The following is a 19,748-nucleotide window of genomic DNA, read 5'->3' on the forward strand; positions in this document are numbered from 1 at the left end:
TGGAGCTCGCGGGGTTGGTGCGATGGTTGCGGTGGGAGGGCTGAGGCTGGTGTTGCTTTGCGGAGTGCTCCAGTCTGCTCGGTTATAACTTCGCAGCTGATAAGGGATGGTTTATTCTGTCTCTTGTCAGCTTTGCGCGTTACAGAAGCACATAAAAACTGCTGCCTGATGAGGCGGGAACAGAGGATGGTCTTCCAAGGTGCTTATGGTCCTCCGAACGACTGTTCTGTGGATGTTTCTGGCCAGTTAATCTAAAACGTCCTTGCAGAAACTGTCAGAGGAGCCTTAATACTGCGGTGGCTTTGGATGGTTTCTGGCTTGTGTCTTTTAATTTAGGCTGTCAGGGGTTGGTGGAGTCAATTAATAAGGATGTGCTTGCTACTGAGGGGGTGTTTTAAGATAAATAATGTGTCTATTAATTCTGGTACATCTTGGAAAGAATTTCAGTGCAAAGGCGGCTGCTTATTTGCCACTCACTCTCGTGGGTGTGAACAGTGTGGGAATCCCACTCCACCCATCAAAAACTGGCTTAGCTCAATATCTTAATGTTTCTCTGGCTTCTCTAGCATATCTGGTTGTCGGGATATATTCAGAGCCCTGTTCGTCTATCAGGATAGCTATTGCTTAACTTATTCTGAGCCCTTTAAACACACTGCTGTGTACTAACGTGTCAGTAATGTAGGTTAGTAGGATAACCTGTACAGGCTGCCTGCCTTAATACCTGGCTTTCTTAAACCCAGTTGTTTCTAAATGGTGGCCTGTGTGCAAATGATACAGTACTGTTCGGAGTGCCTTTAAAAGGGGATACTGGATTAACCTGAGACATTTCCTAGTCAATGTATAGCTTAAATCATATTTTTAAGGTGGTCTGTGTGTTTGATCAGATTAGGAGAAAAGGGGGATTTGATTCTCTGCTGTCTTGGACCTCGTTTAATTACAGTTTTTAAAATGGAATCACAACAGAGCTTACTCTGTACTTGGGTATGACTGGACATGATGTGAAATACTGAAACATGAGTGCATTGATGTAACTAGTAGCACTAGGCAGCGTGTGTGCGGTTTGTAGTTTCTACAAGATGAACTGGAAATGTTACTCAACTGAATTTTTTCTCTTCTTGCTAACACACATGGGAGAATCTGGGACCTGCTGACTTTCTGAAGACTAAGATGCTTGTGACACAGTTAGAACACTTCAGATGGTTGTTAAAGAAGGGTACTTGAGAGGGAACCCTGTGCATTGCTGACAGTGATTCTGTAAAACTTCCTGGGTAGCTGTTGTTTAGTGGAGTGATCTTGAATGTAAACTTGTGTCAGAACAAAAGCGACTCAAACTTGTATTTTATTATCTAAAGACTTGGTGGGTTTTCTGTTTATTTCTTGTCTGGACTCTGGGACTTTCTGCATATGGGGCTCTATCCATTAACAGTGTATTTTTGTTACACACAGAGCTCTTTAGCATATCAAATCCTCTCGCTTAAACTGCCACCCCGCGTCTTCATATTGATCTTCTCAAAGAAAGATGTCTTCAGTTCATTGGCGGTGATTCTTTTAAGTTGCCTTGGATGTGGATTCAATCTCATTAGCATCCAGTATAATGAGGACTCTCAGCAGCAGTGAGGTTCTAAGATCCACTGCACATCTGGGGAAGCCCTTCTTGTACAGGAAGTTGCTACCAGTGGCCAATTTACACAACAGAAGAGGGGTTTAGTGTATGAATGACTCTTCCTCGTGCTGGCCTGCTGTTTCCTTCCCAGGATACATGACTGTACACTTAATTGCAGCTGCTGATTCATCACCTTGGTACTGGGGTATAAAGTTGGTTTGCTTAGTAATTCAAGTTTAAAAAACCCAAACCCATCAACAGCAGCAAACTTCTGCAGCTGATTTCATTCCTTCGGCATAAGATACCAACCTAGAGAGCTACATTTACCTCAAGCAATCATGTAGCTGTTACCAAGACCAAGCATGTGCTTTCTATGAGAAGGATGGGGGCTTGGTTTACAGTAGTCAACAAAATTTGGATGAACACCAAAATTACCTGTTCTTAAATATCCTGGACACATTCCTTTCAAAAAGAATGATGTTATGTCAGTGAAACATGCATGATATCAATTATCATTGCTGTTACAATCCAGACTTTTCCATGAGGCTGCATATGAATCTTCTCTTGGAAACTGGTACTTTGCATTGGAAGTTAATGAAGTGTTTATTTTGATCCTTGAAAGACAAGAGAACTCATACAAAGGTAAAGGGTTTGTGATCCAGCACCAGAGGGCTCGTAGTAGAAGGGCATGTAGCTGCACTGCCACAAGCATGGACAGTGTGTGTGTTCCCAGATGCTGTACATCAGAGCATCTATAACAAATTCAGACTAGCCATGGGGAGCATAGCACTGCCACTTCCTTCTTAATGTGATTTTTCACATGGCCAGAATCAGGTATTTTCTCTTCAGTTAGTTTTTTATCTGTTTTAGATCCTGAAGCTGGATGGATCTTGCTTACAAGCAGAAGGGGTAGATTCCTCCTTTGTTTTCTTACTAAGCAGCTCTAAAATTTGAGCCACAGAAACCAAGATAATACGATATTGACACAGAAATAGTTTGGATGACCTGTGCACCACGTAGGCCTGTCCTTCCTTTGAGGAAAGAGATGAAAAACTTACAACTTCTTTAATTTCAAAACCATTATTTAATGGGAAATTCAAAGGTTGAAATTTACTTCATTTCTGTTGTTTAAGTCTGCATTATTAAGACTGTGTTCAAAGTAGAAGATGCTTAATGTTTGGATGATGTGTTGTCTGTTGTGGTAATCTTACATTTTTGAGAAACAGGGAAGTTTGGAAGAGACAGGACTCGTTCCCTAGAACACTTTTTCCTCTTTGCCAGGTTCTGATTTGAGAAAGTTCATTCTAATAATGCTGTTTAAACTCTCAGCAGTAAGAAGTCGGCTTCCTTCTATTTCTGTGACAGACTATAATGTAGTGTCTGAGCTGAAGAGAGAGTGTTTCATTGATGTGTGAATAAGGAGAATGGCAAGATCTGGATTTTCATCTCCACTCCTTGTTTTATGATGTGGTCTCTTGGAAGGAGACCTGCTCCCTGTTTCTTACAGGTTCTTTCCCACCTGAGAGCAGTTGTTGTGTAGATGGCTTGCTTGGTCTAGGGCTGCCACAAACAGTATTTCTGGAATGGGCAGAGAAGGTCTAGTTGGTGGCCTGTCTTGGGAATGGTTGTGTTAAAGCTGAAGAGCAGACCAGCGTTGGTACTCTCTTTACTGTAAGGGTGCTGAGGCGCTGGCACAGGGTGCCCAGAGAAGCTGTGGCTGCCCCATCCCTGACAGTGTTCAAGGCCGGGTTGGACACAGGGGCTTGGAGCAACTTGCTCTAGTGGAAGGTGTCCCTGCCTGTGGCAGGGGGTTGGAATTGGAGGAGCTTTAAGGTCCCTTCAGTCCAAACCATTCTGTGATTCTATTTGGAAGCAATAGTAGCTTTTACATTAATAATAGGTAAGTTCTAATTTAAGCAAAGGCACCAAGTAAAAAAAAGTTTAAAAAGAAATGTGAGGACAACAGTGCGATGTTTCTTGGTTGAAAAGACCTAAAGTGATAAATTAAAGGGAATAGATTGCCTGAATAGTACTGACAAGCATGAATAGCATTCCCCTGACGAAGCTTAGGCTGGAACACTAACAATTCAGAAGACCTTGGTTCTGTGTAAGCTGTGGTATAGGGGTGTTAAGTTGTGAAATTATGTTTTACCACAAAAATAGCAAATTATTTCCATGTTATTTATATATAACTCTAGTGCAGTGTAGTCTTGCCACCATTGTTTGTTTTTGCTGACAAGTCTGATAGTTTGTTGCCCAACAACTCAGACAGGTTTTTCTTTGTCTCCTTTTAATTCTATGTGAGGTATTGTTGTATGTTTGAAACATTTCCCGTACTAGATTAGTTAGATATGCAGCGATGCTTCCTAAATTGCAAGGATGTGGGAGTAACTGATGTGCTGCTGCTGGTGAAGTTCAAGTGAGGTGGTGGATCCGGCGCTGCAGCTGAAGGCACAGCAGTGTTTTTTGATTCAGCAGAACAATTCCTGTAGCAGAAGCTGCCCCTTGTGACTAATGCAGGCTCGGGATATTTATAGACCTGCATATCCACAGCCCTTCTTCACTCCAGCAGGCAGTCGCCCAAATACAAAAGTCTTCTGGAGTTAAAGTAAAAGTCAAAATTAAAATTAGTCCAGCAGTTTGGTTCTGACAACACAGTGGAATGCAGGAACACATTGGGTAATAAAACGCTTGCCTTGCAGGGGGAGTGCAGCTTTGGAAGCTGTGGGCAGATGCACAGTAAAGAGGGAGTTTTTGCTGTGTCGGAGTCAAGATGTTGTTTTCTCTCCATACACTACAATTTCTCACACTTGTATTGTTGTTCCAGCTTAAGAGGTTGTCAACTTTGTTGACTCTGTCCTTGGCCAGGCAGGAAAGGAGAGTCTGTGTCTGTAGTGGATGTACCATGAGTTCTGGTCCATGGGAGCTTATCTGTGCTGCAGTGCTACCACTTCCATGGCAGAAAACCAGATATATTTTGGTTTTCCCTTCCAGGTAAGAATGCTGCTATCCAGCTAGGAGACACATTGGAACAGATTTTTATCCTGTTTCTATAGTAATACAGCATTTCTTCTTTGAAAATGACCAGCATTATATTTCTCTTGCTGGTATTTCATGACACATCCTTGTAGATGTAACTCAATTCTGGGATTGAAATGGTAAGCTTCTTCCAAGTGAAATGCAAAAAATTAAAGCTCTGTTGAGTCCTGTAAGAATACTTTAATCTCTGCAATAGGTGCTTTAAATAAAACTGAAGAAGAACATTCTATGGAGCCTGAAAGGCACGGTATAAGAACCAGATTTTTAAAAAGTTGTGTTTCTGCCATGCTCAGTAGGTATTTTTTCAGAAAAAAATTAAGCTTTTATACAGTTACTATTTTTATACATATATATCATAGAATCCCAGACTGGTTTGGGTTGGAAGGGACCTTAAGGCTTATCCAGTTCCAACCTCCTGCCACAGGCAGGAACACCTTCCACAAGACCAGGTTGGTCCAAGCCCCGTCCAGCATGGCCTGGAACTATTTACTGTCTTCAGTTACAGGACTCCAAGTACAACAAATCACTGGGTTTTTACAAAAGTAGTTGACTGTCCTCAGTTAAAAAATCCTGCATTGTGAAGTTCTTGCCTCCAAGCGAACAATGGGAACTAAATTTTCATGCTTGTTGAGTTCTAACCCATTGAAATGTTGTTGGTTTCAGATCATTATCTAAAACTAGTTTCAGGTATTAAGTGTTTCACGCTGATGCTTTGATTCATGGAAAAATCAACAGCAACAAAACACAGAACAACTTTGTGCCACTGGTTTGATCGTTGGTTCATGCCCCTTTCCCACCAAGATGAAGTTTTAAAGCTTTTCCAATTCCTTCATGTTGGGCTTCCATGGTAGTTTGTGGACAGCTTTTAGGAAGTCTGTCAACTTGCCCCTGCTGTAAGACCTCAATGTGGCTGAGCATCGCAGTGGTCAAACTGGTGAGTTAAAGACAGAGATTGAATACAACTTATCAAAGCTATCTGTGTGCTGTCCATCTCCTGATGGAAGCCTTATCGTTTGACTGGGCATGTATCCATCTCCAGCACTGTGGTCCTGTGTCCTAACCAAGGAAAGTGTATGTGTGTGTACTGTGAATTACGTGGTCAGAGGCTGACGGTGTTGGACACCTCTTTTGTTGTGACGGTGACACCTGATACATCCCACCTGGGATGTATCAGTTTGTGTTCCTCACGTGAGGAGCCCGCAGTTATGGCCTGACTTACGTGTGCTCCTGCCCAGTAAGTGTGTTCATTACCATCTTGAGGACTGTCTGTTTGCTCACATGAATAAAATGCAACTCTGATGATGTGGTCTGGAGGAGGTGCAGCCTGTAGCCCTTCAGTGGCTCTTTGAGAAACTGTCTGTCCTGTTTTGGGCCAAATGACTGAGGCCTGCTTTTGTTCCTGTCATTGCACTGCTCCAATATTGGTTTAAGTACTTTGGATAAATGTTTCTGGGGTGATACTTTTAGGCAAAGCTAAATAGCAAAGATCTTGGAGGTTCATCTTCCTTTTTTGTGAAGTTGTGACAATGGAAAGGATTGGCTCGTGTTACGAATCTGGTAGACTTATTCTGCTAAGGAAACCATGGACAGTGTGCCAGTGTGCCTCACGGAATGATGGTGGACAGTGAAATTAAAGGGATTTTCCAGTGAGTAGCAAGCTGTGCTTTACTTTGTCCGTGTTTCTTCTTTCTTGTTTTCTCCTTGCATTTTGGCAGAAGAGAACAGGTTTTTCTTGCCTTGAGAACTCTGTTGGAGCAGCTTGATATGTAGATAGCTGTAGTCTGACTCGTATCTCACATGCCCCTTGGTTTTTTTTCCCCCAAAACCAGATTATTTGGCTAGACACAGACAAACTGGGGAAGAACTGAATTTAATATTTCTTTTTCTGTCAGGAAACGGAGAGCTGAGAGTGTGTGTAAGAGAGGAACTTCACAAGAGAAAGTTGCATTACTGCTTTTGACTCTTTAATGTGAAGAGAGAACTAGGATACAAGTGCAGTTGGTGAATAGCTTCTAAAGCTCAGAAGTTCAGTGTTCTGGTTATGAACTGGGCTCAGTCTTTTCTGATATGGATAAAGGATAATCAGATCTTCTTCCTTCCTACATGTCTGTTGGCTGTCATGTACAGGTAGGGTATCTTTCAAATAATCTTAGATTTACCTGAGGTGGGGCAAGGCTGGAGGCAGTCACCCCAGAATTTTACTTCATAGAGACTTTAAGTTGTTTTTTTCTTTAATCTCCCTTTTTTTGACAAAGGAATATAGTTTTAGGTGAAAGGAGGACTTTCTCTAGAGCAACTGAAGTCAAGATGTCACCAGGAATCTGGTATCTGAGCGTTAGGACTGTTAAAACCCATTTAGCTACCAAAATTCCTATGTGTTTTGTTGACAGAAGGAGGCTGTGATGGGTATTAGGGCTCTGGTTTTTTCCAGACTGCAGTGAGTGTAGTTCATAAGCTTGGATGATTTAACCTTACCCGAGTTAGCTGCGTATGGTACAAATGGTGCAGTACAGTAGCAAAGACCTTAGGACAGATAAACTTCTGAACATTTGTCCAGCAACCCGGGTGGGTTATGCAGCCTATGAAGAGCTGTATGCACTTAAAACTATAATGCTGCCAAAATCCTGGTTGCCTTGAGTTGTCTGTATGAATTACAGTTACAGCAGTGACCCCAGTGGCAATATATTCTGTTTTAATACAGAAATGTGCTTCAACTATGAGAAGAATATATTCAGCGAACAAAATGAAGTTGTTATTTGTATGTCAGTTTTCAGGGAGTGTGTTTCTCCCTAATGATTTAGAATTAAGGAGGATCCATTCCCAAATGTTGAGTGATTGACTCATATGACCTTGGGCAAGTTACTCATCCACCTTGAGCTTTGGTTTTCCCGGTTGGAGTATTAAGTAAACAACGAGAAACTTGCTGAAAGACAAATGTTGTGATTGAGTTGAGGCTTCCCTGCTTTCTGTTGTTTCACCTTCTTACAAAAAAGTAATTTTCCATGATTTTTTTTCAACTTGGTATTTGAAAAATTCACTCTAAATCTGCTTCTCTGAGCTCTGGAGCTAATGTTCAAACTGAGAGACTTTTAAGTTCCAGCCTCCTCCCCAAACATACACCTCGCCTTGTCCTACTAGGTCTGCTGCTGCTATTTCCATGAACCATCTAGAAGATCAGGTCTCCTGGGAAGCTGCAGTCTACCCCTCAGATAAAAATAAGATCTCGCTGCTACCTATGCAAGCATTAAACAAATAGTGGTGTTTTTTCCTGAAGATCAGCTGACTGTAGACTGTTAAAAAGAAAAGATCAGAGCAATTGACTGAACCAGTCCCTCTGTCCTGAAATCAGGGAATGCTGTTGCCCAGGCAAGTGGTGTGAAATTCTTCTGGTAATTTATGCTGGCTCTACATAACAACCTCTTGCTTGAGTGCTGAGATCTTGAGGTTTCCCCTGTTTTTTCTTGGATGGGACAGTTTTCCCCAGGGGTTAGTGGACTACGTTGTGGAGACTGCAGGTAATATTAAAATAAGCATACTTGTCTTGAGGTTTGTTTAATGAGCTGCTTTTCTGCCATCTGAGAGAACTGTTGTTTCAGAGAACCACACTTCAGACGGGTGGCTTTTTGTGAGGATTCTCCTCCTGTGTCCTGCTGAGATGTTCAAAGGCATCTTGTACAGGTCAGGGGAGCTGATGGGAGCTTTCCCTCTTTACATGCCCTGCTCTGTTTGAGCAGTGTCTCTGCCCTACAGGTTTGTCTGCGTTGGTGTAACGTTCCAGCACAAACAAAGCACAGCTTTTCTTACAGAATGCACCTGAGGGGAGGAAAAGTTTATAGTCATCTTTGATGTGTGCATGAATTCTGCTTTCAGATGTTTTTGAGGTCAATGGAAAGAACTTCGTATTTGAGAGAATGCTGCCAGGAAAGAGAAGTTGAACAAAGACTCTTGAACTCGGGTTGTAAAACTGTTGCTGTACCCTCTGGTTGCTTCTAGGTGGCACTGCAAGAAAAAGAATACATGCATTCACCAGCTCTGAGAAGCCAACTGTTGAGCTGGTTGGGGCTTTGGTGGTCATAGTACAGAGAGGGGCAGCTGGCAAATACTCTAGGAGAAAAGAGGGAAGGAATAAACCTACTGTGCAGTGATAGAATTGACAGAACTCTGAACTGCATTTCACATTGGTGTGGAACAGTGGTCACTTAGTAACAAACCCGGTTTGCTTTAGTACCAAAAATGTGATTATGTACAAAAATCATATATGTAGTTCTCTATAAATTGCAATCACAAGAGAAGTGGTTCTCTTTTTCTCTAAATATTTCAATGTGAGACTGCTTTACAAAGCAGTCTTACAGAACAATGATACAGGTATTTATTCTCATCTAAAATTTGAATCTTAACATTCTTCAGTATTTTCTTAATTTTGACTAGGAAAAATCTTACTATATTCCAGTTCACAGCCATTTCTCAACTTTTTGTTGTCAAACAGCAGCATTTGGAAGGAGGGGGCTCTGTTTGATATAGTATATGTTTTTGAAAGTTTACCCTAAGAGCTGATCTTCTCAAAGCAAAGATGGGATTTTCTTCCTAACCTTTTTTTCCTAAGATGTTTTATTCAGGGCTAGACAATGTTCTGGCAAGAAATAAAAATCCTCATCTATGAAGTGTAAAACTGAGTAACTAAAACCTTCCTTTCTTTTTCAGCAGCTCCATGAGACTGTGAAAAGAAAGCTTGATAGTGCTGCTTCCCCTCAGAATGGAGACCAGCAGAATGGCTATGGTGATGTATTTTCTGTGTCCAAGAAGCTGCGTCGTGATGATGGCCTTGGTGGAGTGAGTGGCTCTTCCAATGGAATGCCCCCCGTGTCTCCACTCCATCATCTTGACAAGAAATCTGGTGGTGGAGACACCTTACAACTTAACGGAAAGCATCCCATGGGGTTAGATGGCATCAGCAAGAAGTGTCTTCCAGATTCCAGCCTACAGATGAACGGAGGTGGTGATGCTGATGACTCATTTCCTCTGACTCTGAACAAAGAGCTGAAGCAGGAGCCCGTAGATGATCTTCCATGTATGATTGCTGGGGCAGGGGGGTCTATATCTCAGAATAACTTGATGCCTGATCTTAATCTTAACGAGCAAGAATGGAAGGAACTTATTGAGGAGCTTAATAGATCAGTGCCCGATGAAGACATGAAGGATCTCTTTAATGAAGACTTTGAAGAAAAAAAAGATGCAGATTCTTCAAATTCAGCTGCACAGACTCCATTGCCACAAGATATTAACATAAAGACTGAGTTTTCCCCAGCGCCCTTTGAACAAGAACAGATGGGATCTCCCCAGGTTCGGTCCACTTCTTCAGGTCCAGCATTTATTGGTGCTGCTTCTGTACCTGTAAGTGCCGCTTCTCCAGCGGTTGGTAGTTCTCAGGCTATGTTTCAGCCTTCCAGTCAGTCAATGACTGAAAATCCTAATCAACCCATGATGCAGGCATCAAACCACTCTCAGAACGTCCAGAGGCCTCTCCCTAATGTGTTGTTACCTGGGAAGGGTGCAGGAAGTGCCAAAGAAATGTCTTCTGCTCATCAACTTCAACAGATAGCTGCCAAGCAGAAGAGAGACCAGATGCTGCAGAACCAGCAACAAGCTTCACAAGTCCACCAAACAAATCAGATGTCCACGTGGCAACAGTCTGGGCCTTCCCATAGTCCACTGGCTGTCCCATATACCCTGGAAAATCCCACCAGCCCATCAGTTTTCCAGCCTGACTTCAACAATCAGAAACTCATGATGCCTAATATGGGAAATAAAAGCTCACCGAGAGCTGGAGGCAATTACCATGTGAACATTTTGGGTCATCAGCAAAACAGCTTGAACCAGAACCCTGTGAATAGTCAAGGCTCTATGCTAGACTATGGGAACACCAAACCTCTTTCACATTACAAAGCAGAATGTGAACAGGGGGTGACAGTACCTGGTCAGAACAAGGCGCCCATGTTGGCATACATACAACAGCGCCAGCAGCCACCGCTGTCTCATGTGAGTGATGACCAAAATGGGATGATCCTGTTGAAACCCAAGCCTGGAAACATTGCTTACCGACTGCCGCACAGCCAGGTGAATGTTCTGGGGTTTGTTCCTTTGTTTAGGAGCAGATTTAAGGTCTTGCAAGAGCATGTTGGATAGATAAGGTTAGAGTACAGATTACTTGGTGTTGTTTCGAGACAGTTGCCTTCTTTAAAACGTGGTTTTAAGAAGGAAATTACAGTATGCAATAGGATGAAACAAGAATCAAGAACTCTGTTTTCCACTGGGGACAATTATTAATACTCAGTTCTAGGTCATGTGGTAATGTGTGATTTCCAGCTTAATATACTTTGTGGGTGACAAATTATGTCACACTTCATAGAAGCTTCTACTTACAAAGATAAATAGATGCTTTGTAAACTTTTGCCTAAAATAACTCTCATAAGACTGTAGTGTTAAGCAGTGTTCTCAAAGAAGCTTTGATTTCTTTACCTTGGTTTCAGTCCCTACTTGTGTCAGAGTTGGCTTACTATAAAAAGACATGCCTTCAGTTGCTGCTTTTTTGAAGAGAAATGGAAGTGGGGGCCGCATTCCTGATTTCTTGGGTGTTCCGTGGGGCTTTTCAAATCTATGAATTTGTTACTGGTTAAGTCTCTGGGGATTAGGGAAGCACAGAGTGGGAGAGGAATATATCTTTTAGAATGAATAATAGAAATATTTGTCTGCTTGAAGCAATATGCTTCAGGTTTTCCTCTAAAGGAAAATCACAGAAGTGCTTCTTTGCCTTCTGTAGAACTTTTACTGCAGGTATGCTGCAGGTGAAAGTTCGTGTAGTGAATGGAAGTACAGACTTGGGATTCTGTAACGTGCCTGCAATGCACATACTAGAGGGCTGGTTGAGGAAAAAAGTCTTTGTTACAAGGATTAAAGCTCCTCTAGCAAAAGCTGTTGGAGATCCAACTCTAATCATACGTTCCCTCAACAAAACAAAAACCCAGTGAAAAAGATCTGATTAGCCTGTGATAAAGACCACACTGATGGACAAATAACAAGCTGAAATCAATGTGTGCTTCATAAGGCACTAGAAGATTAACCTCTTCAAAAGCTGCAGAAGGAATAATCTGATAACATTTTGTCAGAAGAAGAAGGGGAAGGGCAGGCATGATTGTGAATGTCACATCTTCCCCTCGCTGAAGACCGTGAGGGTCACCTTGCGTCTATATTGCTACACTTGCATGGAATTAACACAAATACTTCTGGAGACTTTCTCCAAAACTTGCGTGTAGAGCAGCTTAGCACAGCATTACCTCTGTTTGGCTCATGATTTCTTATGAAACTGCAGAGAGTGAGAACCAGCAGCCAAAGCATTAGCTGAAGTCTAATCTTGAAAGTAGTATTCGTGTAATTGGAGACGAGGCTGAACTGTGCTTAAAAAGTATAAAACCTGTCAAATTTCAGATGGATTTGATGGTATAAAGAGGGCAGTATCAGATCTTGGATTATAATTAGTCCATGTTACTTTTGCTTATCCCAAGTTCCAATCTGTAGAGAAGCAGACTTACGAAAAATTAGTAACAGGCTCATCTGTAATAGTATTTTTCTCTGTGGAATATGGTGATGGTTGGATGCCATTAAAATACATTAAGGCTCATTCTAATCAGTGATAGCCTTCTTCCCCTTCACATGCAAATAGTAAGTACCAAAAAAATCAACTATAGGAGGGGAGGCATAAACATAAATGTTGGCAGAAGAGTCAGGATTTAAATAAATGTTTTGTATAATGCGAATTTAAAACGTAGTGTTTGAAAAGCTGCTACCAAAGTAAACAGGAGCTGATGTGCTTGAAGTGCTCCTTATAACCGGTGCCATTTCCTTCTGGCTAAGCAGAAGCACACAGAGCTGTGCCCATCTGTTTGAGCTGGACTTTAGGAAGTACTTTGAGACTGAAGTTAAAGCCTCTATTCCTGAACATTGTGAAGCTTCTGACCTTAACTCTGAACCATCATTTCTGTGTCCGGCATGTTATAGATGAGGTTTTAACTGTCTTTAGTTAGCTGAAGTGGAAATTGTATCACACTTTGCCTTTTCTATTAGATGCTTTGCAGGTGAGGAAGCTATTGCATAAAGATGGCAAAATATAAGGAACTGATCTAATTTTTTATTAAGTAGTGTAAAAGTGAAAATCAGCAGTAATGGACAATTTCTGGTTTTCTGAGGTGTATTATGATTCCCCTCCCTGTGTAGACTGTATTTACAAGGTCTCTTTTCTGTATCCTGTACAATCGTAAAAAGAATACAAATCATGGTCACCACCATGGAAGTGCCTTTCCTCACCTGTGTAACTACATAGTTTCTAAATTCAATTCTGGAGGGCTCACCTCTTTCTGTAGCTCATGTCACTTTTTCTATGTTCTGCAGGATCAAAACCCTTCTCCTAACGTTCCTCGTGTTCCTGTTTCTGTCCCGGGCACTGGTGTGGGTGCCCAGGCTCCCAACGTCTCCATGGCAGGTAACCACAGCAACCCCCCTTATCTCAGCAATCAGCAGCAAGCAGCAGTGATGAAGCAGCACCAAATGCTGATGGACCAGCAGAAGCAGAGAGAGCAGCAACAAAAGCACTTGCTTATGGAGCAACAGAAGCAGCAATTCCTAATGGAGCAGAGACAGCAACATCTTCTGGCTGAGCAGGTGAGGGGTGTTAGGAATCTGGTTTCCTTTGCACTGATTTGCTTTGGTGGATGAAAAAGCACTTGAGATTTTGTTGGACAGTTATCACGTTAGAAGATAGGGGATGTAAACTGCAAAGCACTTTGGCATCGTAAGTATTATTGCTGTTTTATGTGTCTATAATAACCCAAATACGTAGCACTTGCTTGTAAAGACTTCTGCTGTTGTTACAAGGCACTGTGGTGAATGAAAATAATAAATTAGGTAGAATAGAGTAGTGTGAAGAACAAGACAATACATGGAGAGAATGTATCATACCAGCAATAGTGTAATTTGTGAAAGAAGAAAGGCAAATGGAATCAGAGCAAAAATAAAAGCTAAGGTTGAGATAGTGTTGATGTGTTCTGTAGGGCTTTAAAAGTGGAAGCAATGAGCAAGGGACTTTGCAAACTCATTGTGCCTTCTGCCTGTTTTCCCTCTGAGATCCACAGCAGTTCATGCTTCAGATTTGAAAACATCTTTGATTTGTTTATTTGGGGAAAATAATCAGGCATCTGCATCCAACTTGCATCTTATCCTGCCAAAGGAATTTAACGCTGCTGTCCATCAGACTGCAGAAAGCCGCTTTAGCCTCTCTCAGGGCAACAGGCTCCTTGTGTGAACATTTCTAAGCTTTAAACATTTTGCAAAGTCTTTCAGCTGGGAATCAGCCCAAAGGGCTTTGTTCCTGTCATCAGTGCTTTTCTGTGCTTTTAAAAGTCCATGCAGGCATGTTCCAGGCACTGGCACTGTACATAGAAATTATCAATGTCTGGAGGAAGGGGAAAATGAATTTTCAAAGAAGGTTTGAGACCCAGGGAGAACCTTAACATTTATTGCAGCAGTGGAGCTGTGCCAAGTCCTAGCAAATGGCTTTTTTGATCACCTGGAGACTTCTGTTAAAATTGAGAACTAGATTGAGGTGATAAAAAAAGCCCCTTAAGTCTGGAGCCAGTGTAGATAATAACATTCTAAAGAAAATTGTGTGAATGTTGGTAAAGGTGTATTTTTGATATTTGGGTAAAAACAATTTGGCTAAGGGAGTATCACAGTGGAAATATACTGCCAAAGTCGGAAGGACAAATAACGCTCAGAGCATCAGTAAAATAACAGTTTCTGTATGAGTTCTGGGATCTATAAACTTATATAAGTAAATGTAATACTTTTTAGTACATAATTCAGTTTTTGATGTAATTTTTGACATTTGATTGTTACTCCTCCAAAATATTAACAAACAGGTACCCTTTGAAAGAAGGTGGGGAGAAGGGACACAAAGGGCGTTGGCATCCTGCTAGTACTTCTGCTCCACTGGTTGATGGTGATTGTTAGAGCTCTAACAGAGCTCTTAAAGCTGTGTCCCAGTAGGTTTCCTTAGCTTAGTAATGGACCCAACAGCTGTCAGACCTCTCTGAATAGTGGAGTGGTATATTCACAGAGGGGGATAAGTAGCATATCTCAAACACAGTGTTGAAATACATACTTTTTTCCATTTTCCAACCTATTTTGCTTCTGCTTAGCCAGCGTGTCATTGTAGTAAATATCAGTGTTATGAAAATATTATATTCCTGTCCTAGTTGTGGTAACTTTGACTTCCACAACTTGCATCTTTGTATGTTGATACTGGGACTCTGATCCAAATAAGGAGCAGCTTTGCTTTAGAGCTGAGCAGACTTAGAAGCTGTATTGGCCACACTTCTTGGCCTTGTGGTGCCCAGTCAGGCTAGATCTCGACAGCATTCTAATTTGATATTTATTTCTTTGGATACACATGGTACTGGATATAGTTTTACAAAAGATCCTTGAATCAGTTGACATCCATTTTGCAGAATTACAATTTCAGGTAGTTTCAGTGCCATTCCCTGCCACTCTGAAGCTGTCTTTACATTTGGTATCCTGCGTTTTTATTATTTTTCCCATTGTGTTTTTTTTCTGAGCCAGGTTCTGCGACTCTTGGTTTTCTCAGAGCTATGGCATCTCTTGGCTTCTGTGGTCAGCCTCTTTCAGGTCTGACTGGTCCTGCAAGCAGCAGGTCCTTTCTGTCAAGCAGCCTGCCCTCTTCATTCCTCTGCGTGTCTCAACAGCTTCTTAGTTGTAGATGTTTCAGAAGGATGGCAGTAATGTCTGTCTGCCTATTTGTTACGTTGCACTAGTCTTTTCTTTAAAGGCTTATTGCTTATGTCTTTACCCCAGTACTCTTGGAAGGGACTTTCTGTCCCCTTCTGTGCTCTGTGTAGTTTTTCAGATAGATAGGTAGTTGTCCATTGTATCACTCCTTAGTTATCTCAGAATTTCAGTCTGCTTGAAGATAGCTGTGGAAGAAGAGCCAGAAATACTTTGCCTGATACATTTTGTATTATAAAAGCAGTCTGTTGGCTGTTTACACTGTCAAGATCTCTGAGTGTGCCATTAGTGCACGTACAAACACTCTTGATGTTCCCCTCAAGGCTTTAGATTTCATTTTCCCCAGAAATTTCCTAACAGAAAATTAGCTTGGTTTATTTTACAAATGGTTTTATCATAAAGCAGATACAGGTTGAATGTGCTTTTAAAGAGGCAGGGTTATTTTGATCCATTAGTAGGGTTTCTTTCAATTGTTTGATGCATTAAGAAAATGGTTTTGAGCATGATTGCAAAACTTGTATAGCTTCTGTTATAAACTTAGTTCTGCACTTTTCCATAATCTTCTAGAAAAACCTGTCTATAGAAGAATTTAGGCTTGTGAGTGGGTTTTTTCATTTTTTGGAAATAAGGGCTAGAAAATATTTAAGTGTTTAGTTTTTACTTTTCTGATGATACTTATGACTTGTACTTCTATTTGATTTCTAAGAGAGGTCTAAAATAAATTGATCTGGGGTAAAGAGCTAAAAAGGATGTGTAAATTTCTTTCATACACACTCTCTTTTGCTCTTTTTGTACCTGTTAGTGTCTTTAGAGTATTGCTAAAAATAATGTCTGTTGATTGTTAGTGATTAAAAGATTCTTAATCTCAGATTTTTCAGTGTTTTAAAGGTTGCACACATGCATTGCAGTAACTCCTGTAATACATGCTGTTGTCTTGAGTTCCTACTCTTGTCACTCATCAGATTAAGTTGACTGTGTTTGAGCCTTGAGAACCAAGGTTTGAAGTGACTTTATGTCACTTTCAGAAGCCCCTTTAATTACCAGCTCCACATGAAAGTATGCAGATACCTTGTTTTCATCCAAGGTAGTCACCCTTGGAAAAACTTGGCTTGTTTTCTTATTGTCTTACATTGGACCTTTCTTAGGAGAAGCAGCGGCAGCAGCAGGAGCAGCAGCTGCAGCGGCATCTGACTCGACCACCTCCCCAGTATCAGGATCAGCCGCAGAATCCATACCAGCAACCAGTTGGACAGTTCACAGGTGAGTAAACATGGCAATGGAAATAATGGCATTAGAAATAGCAGGAGTAAAAAAGAAGGCGTCTTCAAAGTTCCTGGGTTGGATAGCTTTTAATTAATTTATTACAACACCTTCCCACGTCACTGTGGGGTTCTGTTGCAAGGTAACAGCTTCCCCTGACCCAGATATGTGGGACAAGTTAAGCTTCTGATTCTTAACACTGCTTTGGAAATGGGTAAAAATTCTTCAGTACCTTCATTACTCTGAAGGCCTTTTTATACCACTATTTGCCTTTACAGGTTGTAAACTCTTCAAACTTTTATATATTAGGATTCTTTCTTTTTTTTTTGTCCTGAAGCTTAACATCACTGCTGCTTGTACCTGTCACAGGCTCTCATTAAAGAAAAATAAGGGATGTATTATTTCTCTCATCTTCTAGGATGAGTTTAACATTTTCTAATATTTTTATGCCTTCTACCTTTAGAAGGGAATGCAGTTTGAATTCTCTTCATTACATGTAGCGTCCTGCATGGGGTTTTTTTGGTAGGAGAAGCAGCTTGGTACATCTTCAGTATTAATGCTGATAAGTAAAATATCTTGTAACCCTTAAGCTGGAATAGCTTCATGAACGTAGAGAAGAGTAAAAACTCATCCCCTTACCTGAAAAATCTTTACTTAACAGGACACCAAGAAGCCACTTGTCTTTTTTCATAAACCTAGAGTACAAAAAAGTGGTCGTTCCCTACATTTTGTTCCCTTACTCTCTATATTCCCACAGAAATAAATAGTGAAGGGAAAAGATGCAAATAGAAACGTGATACCCTCATTCTGACAGAGTTTGTGACTATGCAGTGTCTATGCAGAGCTATGACTGGATTTTACTTAACTGAAACAACTCAATACCAATACAAAACCATTGTGTGTTAGCACAGTCATCAGTAGCATCCTTCAAATAATGCATGGAAGCATTTTGTTTCTGCTGCTATTTTTCTACAGAAATGCAGTAGAAATAGAGTAAAGAAACTTTTTTATTTGTTTACAAGAACAAAGGACTCTTTTTTTGCCTGTTTTTTTTTGCTGAGAAGAGATATTTTTGCCAAATCATCTTGCCTGGTTATCAGCAGTGCCTGTTAACACAGCAAATATTTCATTGTGGAAATCCAAAAGATACTTGACCAAAAATTTCAGACAGTTATATGAAGTTAAAGAAATTTCTGGAATTGGGAAAACACAGGAGTGGGAACCCTACAGTTGTACAATAAGAGATATGCAGTGTGTGCATGGCATAACTGACAATGTATGTGTGCAGTAAGTGGTAGTTTTTAACAGCCTCGCATGCACTTCAAAGTCTGTGTGTATACCTTTGTTCACAAAGAAATATCAGAGTCCTGCTTTAAAGTCTAATTTTTTGTTTTAATTGATGATGCTGAACTCTCAGAAGTGGTATTCAGATTTTTTAGGACATTGGCATATCTGTGTTTGTGATCAAGGTGGAGGTGCTAACTGGAGCAACAGCTGACACTCTTTAATTAAAGTACTGCTGTTTGTGTGTTGGTTGCATTGGTTGGCTTATACAAATGCAGCTGCACCTCTGTTCTGGATTACAGTGTCCACAGGCCTGGCTTGGCTCTGCTTGAAGCGAGGTATTTGATGTACAAAATACTGCTTTGTATTTCAGGGTCATCTTCAGCCATGCCCGGGGTCAGTAATTTAGGACAATCCAGCTCCAGTAGTCCACGGATGTTTCCTCAGACCCAGAACATGATTCAGATGGGACCTGCACACAGTTCTGTTCCTCCACTCCAGTCGGGCTCCAGTCAGCAGGACCGGGGGGTGACTCAGTATACCAATATGCAAAACATTCAGCGAGGGGGATTATACAACTTGGCGTCTGGTATGACACAGATGGTTCCCCAGCATGCAACTCAGAGTGCCAACGGACAGCCACCGATGCAGAGACAAGGCAGCTTGGGCCAGGGTGCTGCTGTTCCTGCTGGGTATGGGCAGAATACCTTAGCAAACTCAAGTATTTCTCAGCAGCACAATAAAGGTGGTCTGAATCCAACCTTATCTAAGCCACAGATGGCAAGAGTACCAGCTGCTATGGGGGCTCAAAATCCGTCTTGGCAGCACCAAGGTATCCCTAATATTAACAACCAGACACAAGCAAACAGTGGCTTAGGACCGTTTACTGCCAGCTCCTCTTTCCACATGCAGCAAACTCATCTAAAGATGGCCAACCAACAGTTTGCCCAAGGAATGCCTCAGGTAAGCCTCAGCACCAGCAGACCGATGACCTCTATGAACGCTGCTGTCTCTGGGCAGATGTTGTCGTCATCTTTAGGTGCGCAGCAGCGGACAAACCCACCTACACAACAGCAGGTACCCTCACAGCAAGTCTTGCCTGGCATCAACCAGACTGTTCCAGATCTGAATGCTTTCAACCAGAACCCAAATCAGCAAATGCCCAACAGAGGTAATCTGCACTGTAGTCAAGGGTACCCTGTGAGGACAACCAGTCAAGAGCTGCCTTTTGCCTACAGCGGTCAGTCGGGCAATAACGGACTTCAGAACTTAACTGGTGACACAGATCTGATAGACTCATTGCTGAAAAACAGGACTTCAGAGGAGTGGATGAATGATCTGGATGAGTTGTTAGGAACTCATTAAAATGGGGCAGGGGTGGGGGTTCTACTTTTCTTTTTAATTATTTCATGAAATATAAACAACACTTGGACCAAAAAACCTGTGGCATTGAGGAGACTTGCAGGCATTAGAGGCAAATGGTTGGGAAAGGGACTGGAGCTGCTTCTCAATGAGTGTTGATAGGTGGTGATGGTGCACCAAGCAGGTCTGCAGGAGTAGTGCGCTTTAGCTTGGTGTCTCTAAGGAGTCGCACACTTGAACAGGTCAAAAAATCCTGTGCATGTCCTCGCCAGCCTTTCAGAAATCTCACTTGCAGTGTTCTAAAATGAATTTTTTTAATTATTTAAAAGTAAAAACAAAATTCCACAAG

At 41.5% G+C, this 19,748-nt stretch overlaps 1 protein-coding gene across 1 annotated transcript; it reads left to right on the forward strand.

The window, feature by feature from the left end:
• Positions 1–9,343: 9,343 nt before the first annotated feature.
• On the forward strand, positions 9,344–19,404 carry MAML1 (mastermind-like 1 (Drosophila); the record flags this gene model as incomplete). Its single annotated transcript, XM_010009444.1, has 4 exons — positions 9,344–10,756; positions 13,085–13,354; positions 16,639–16,753; positions 18,411–19,404. Coding segments are annotated over 4 exons (2,790 nt in total), but the record flags the coding sequence as incomplete, so codon positions are not given.
• Between the last annotated feature and the right edge of the window lie 344 nt (positions 19,405–19,748).

Source organism: Nestor notabilis, unplaced genomic scaffold (genome assembly GCF_000696875.1).
Source record: "Nestor notabilis isolate BGI_N333 unplaced genomic scaffold, ASM69687v1 scaffold9422, whole genome shotgun sequence".
NCBI classification, from domain to species: Eukaryota; Metazoa; Chordata; class Aves; order Psittaciformes; family Psittacidae; genus Nestor; species Nestor notabilis.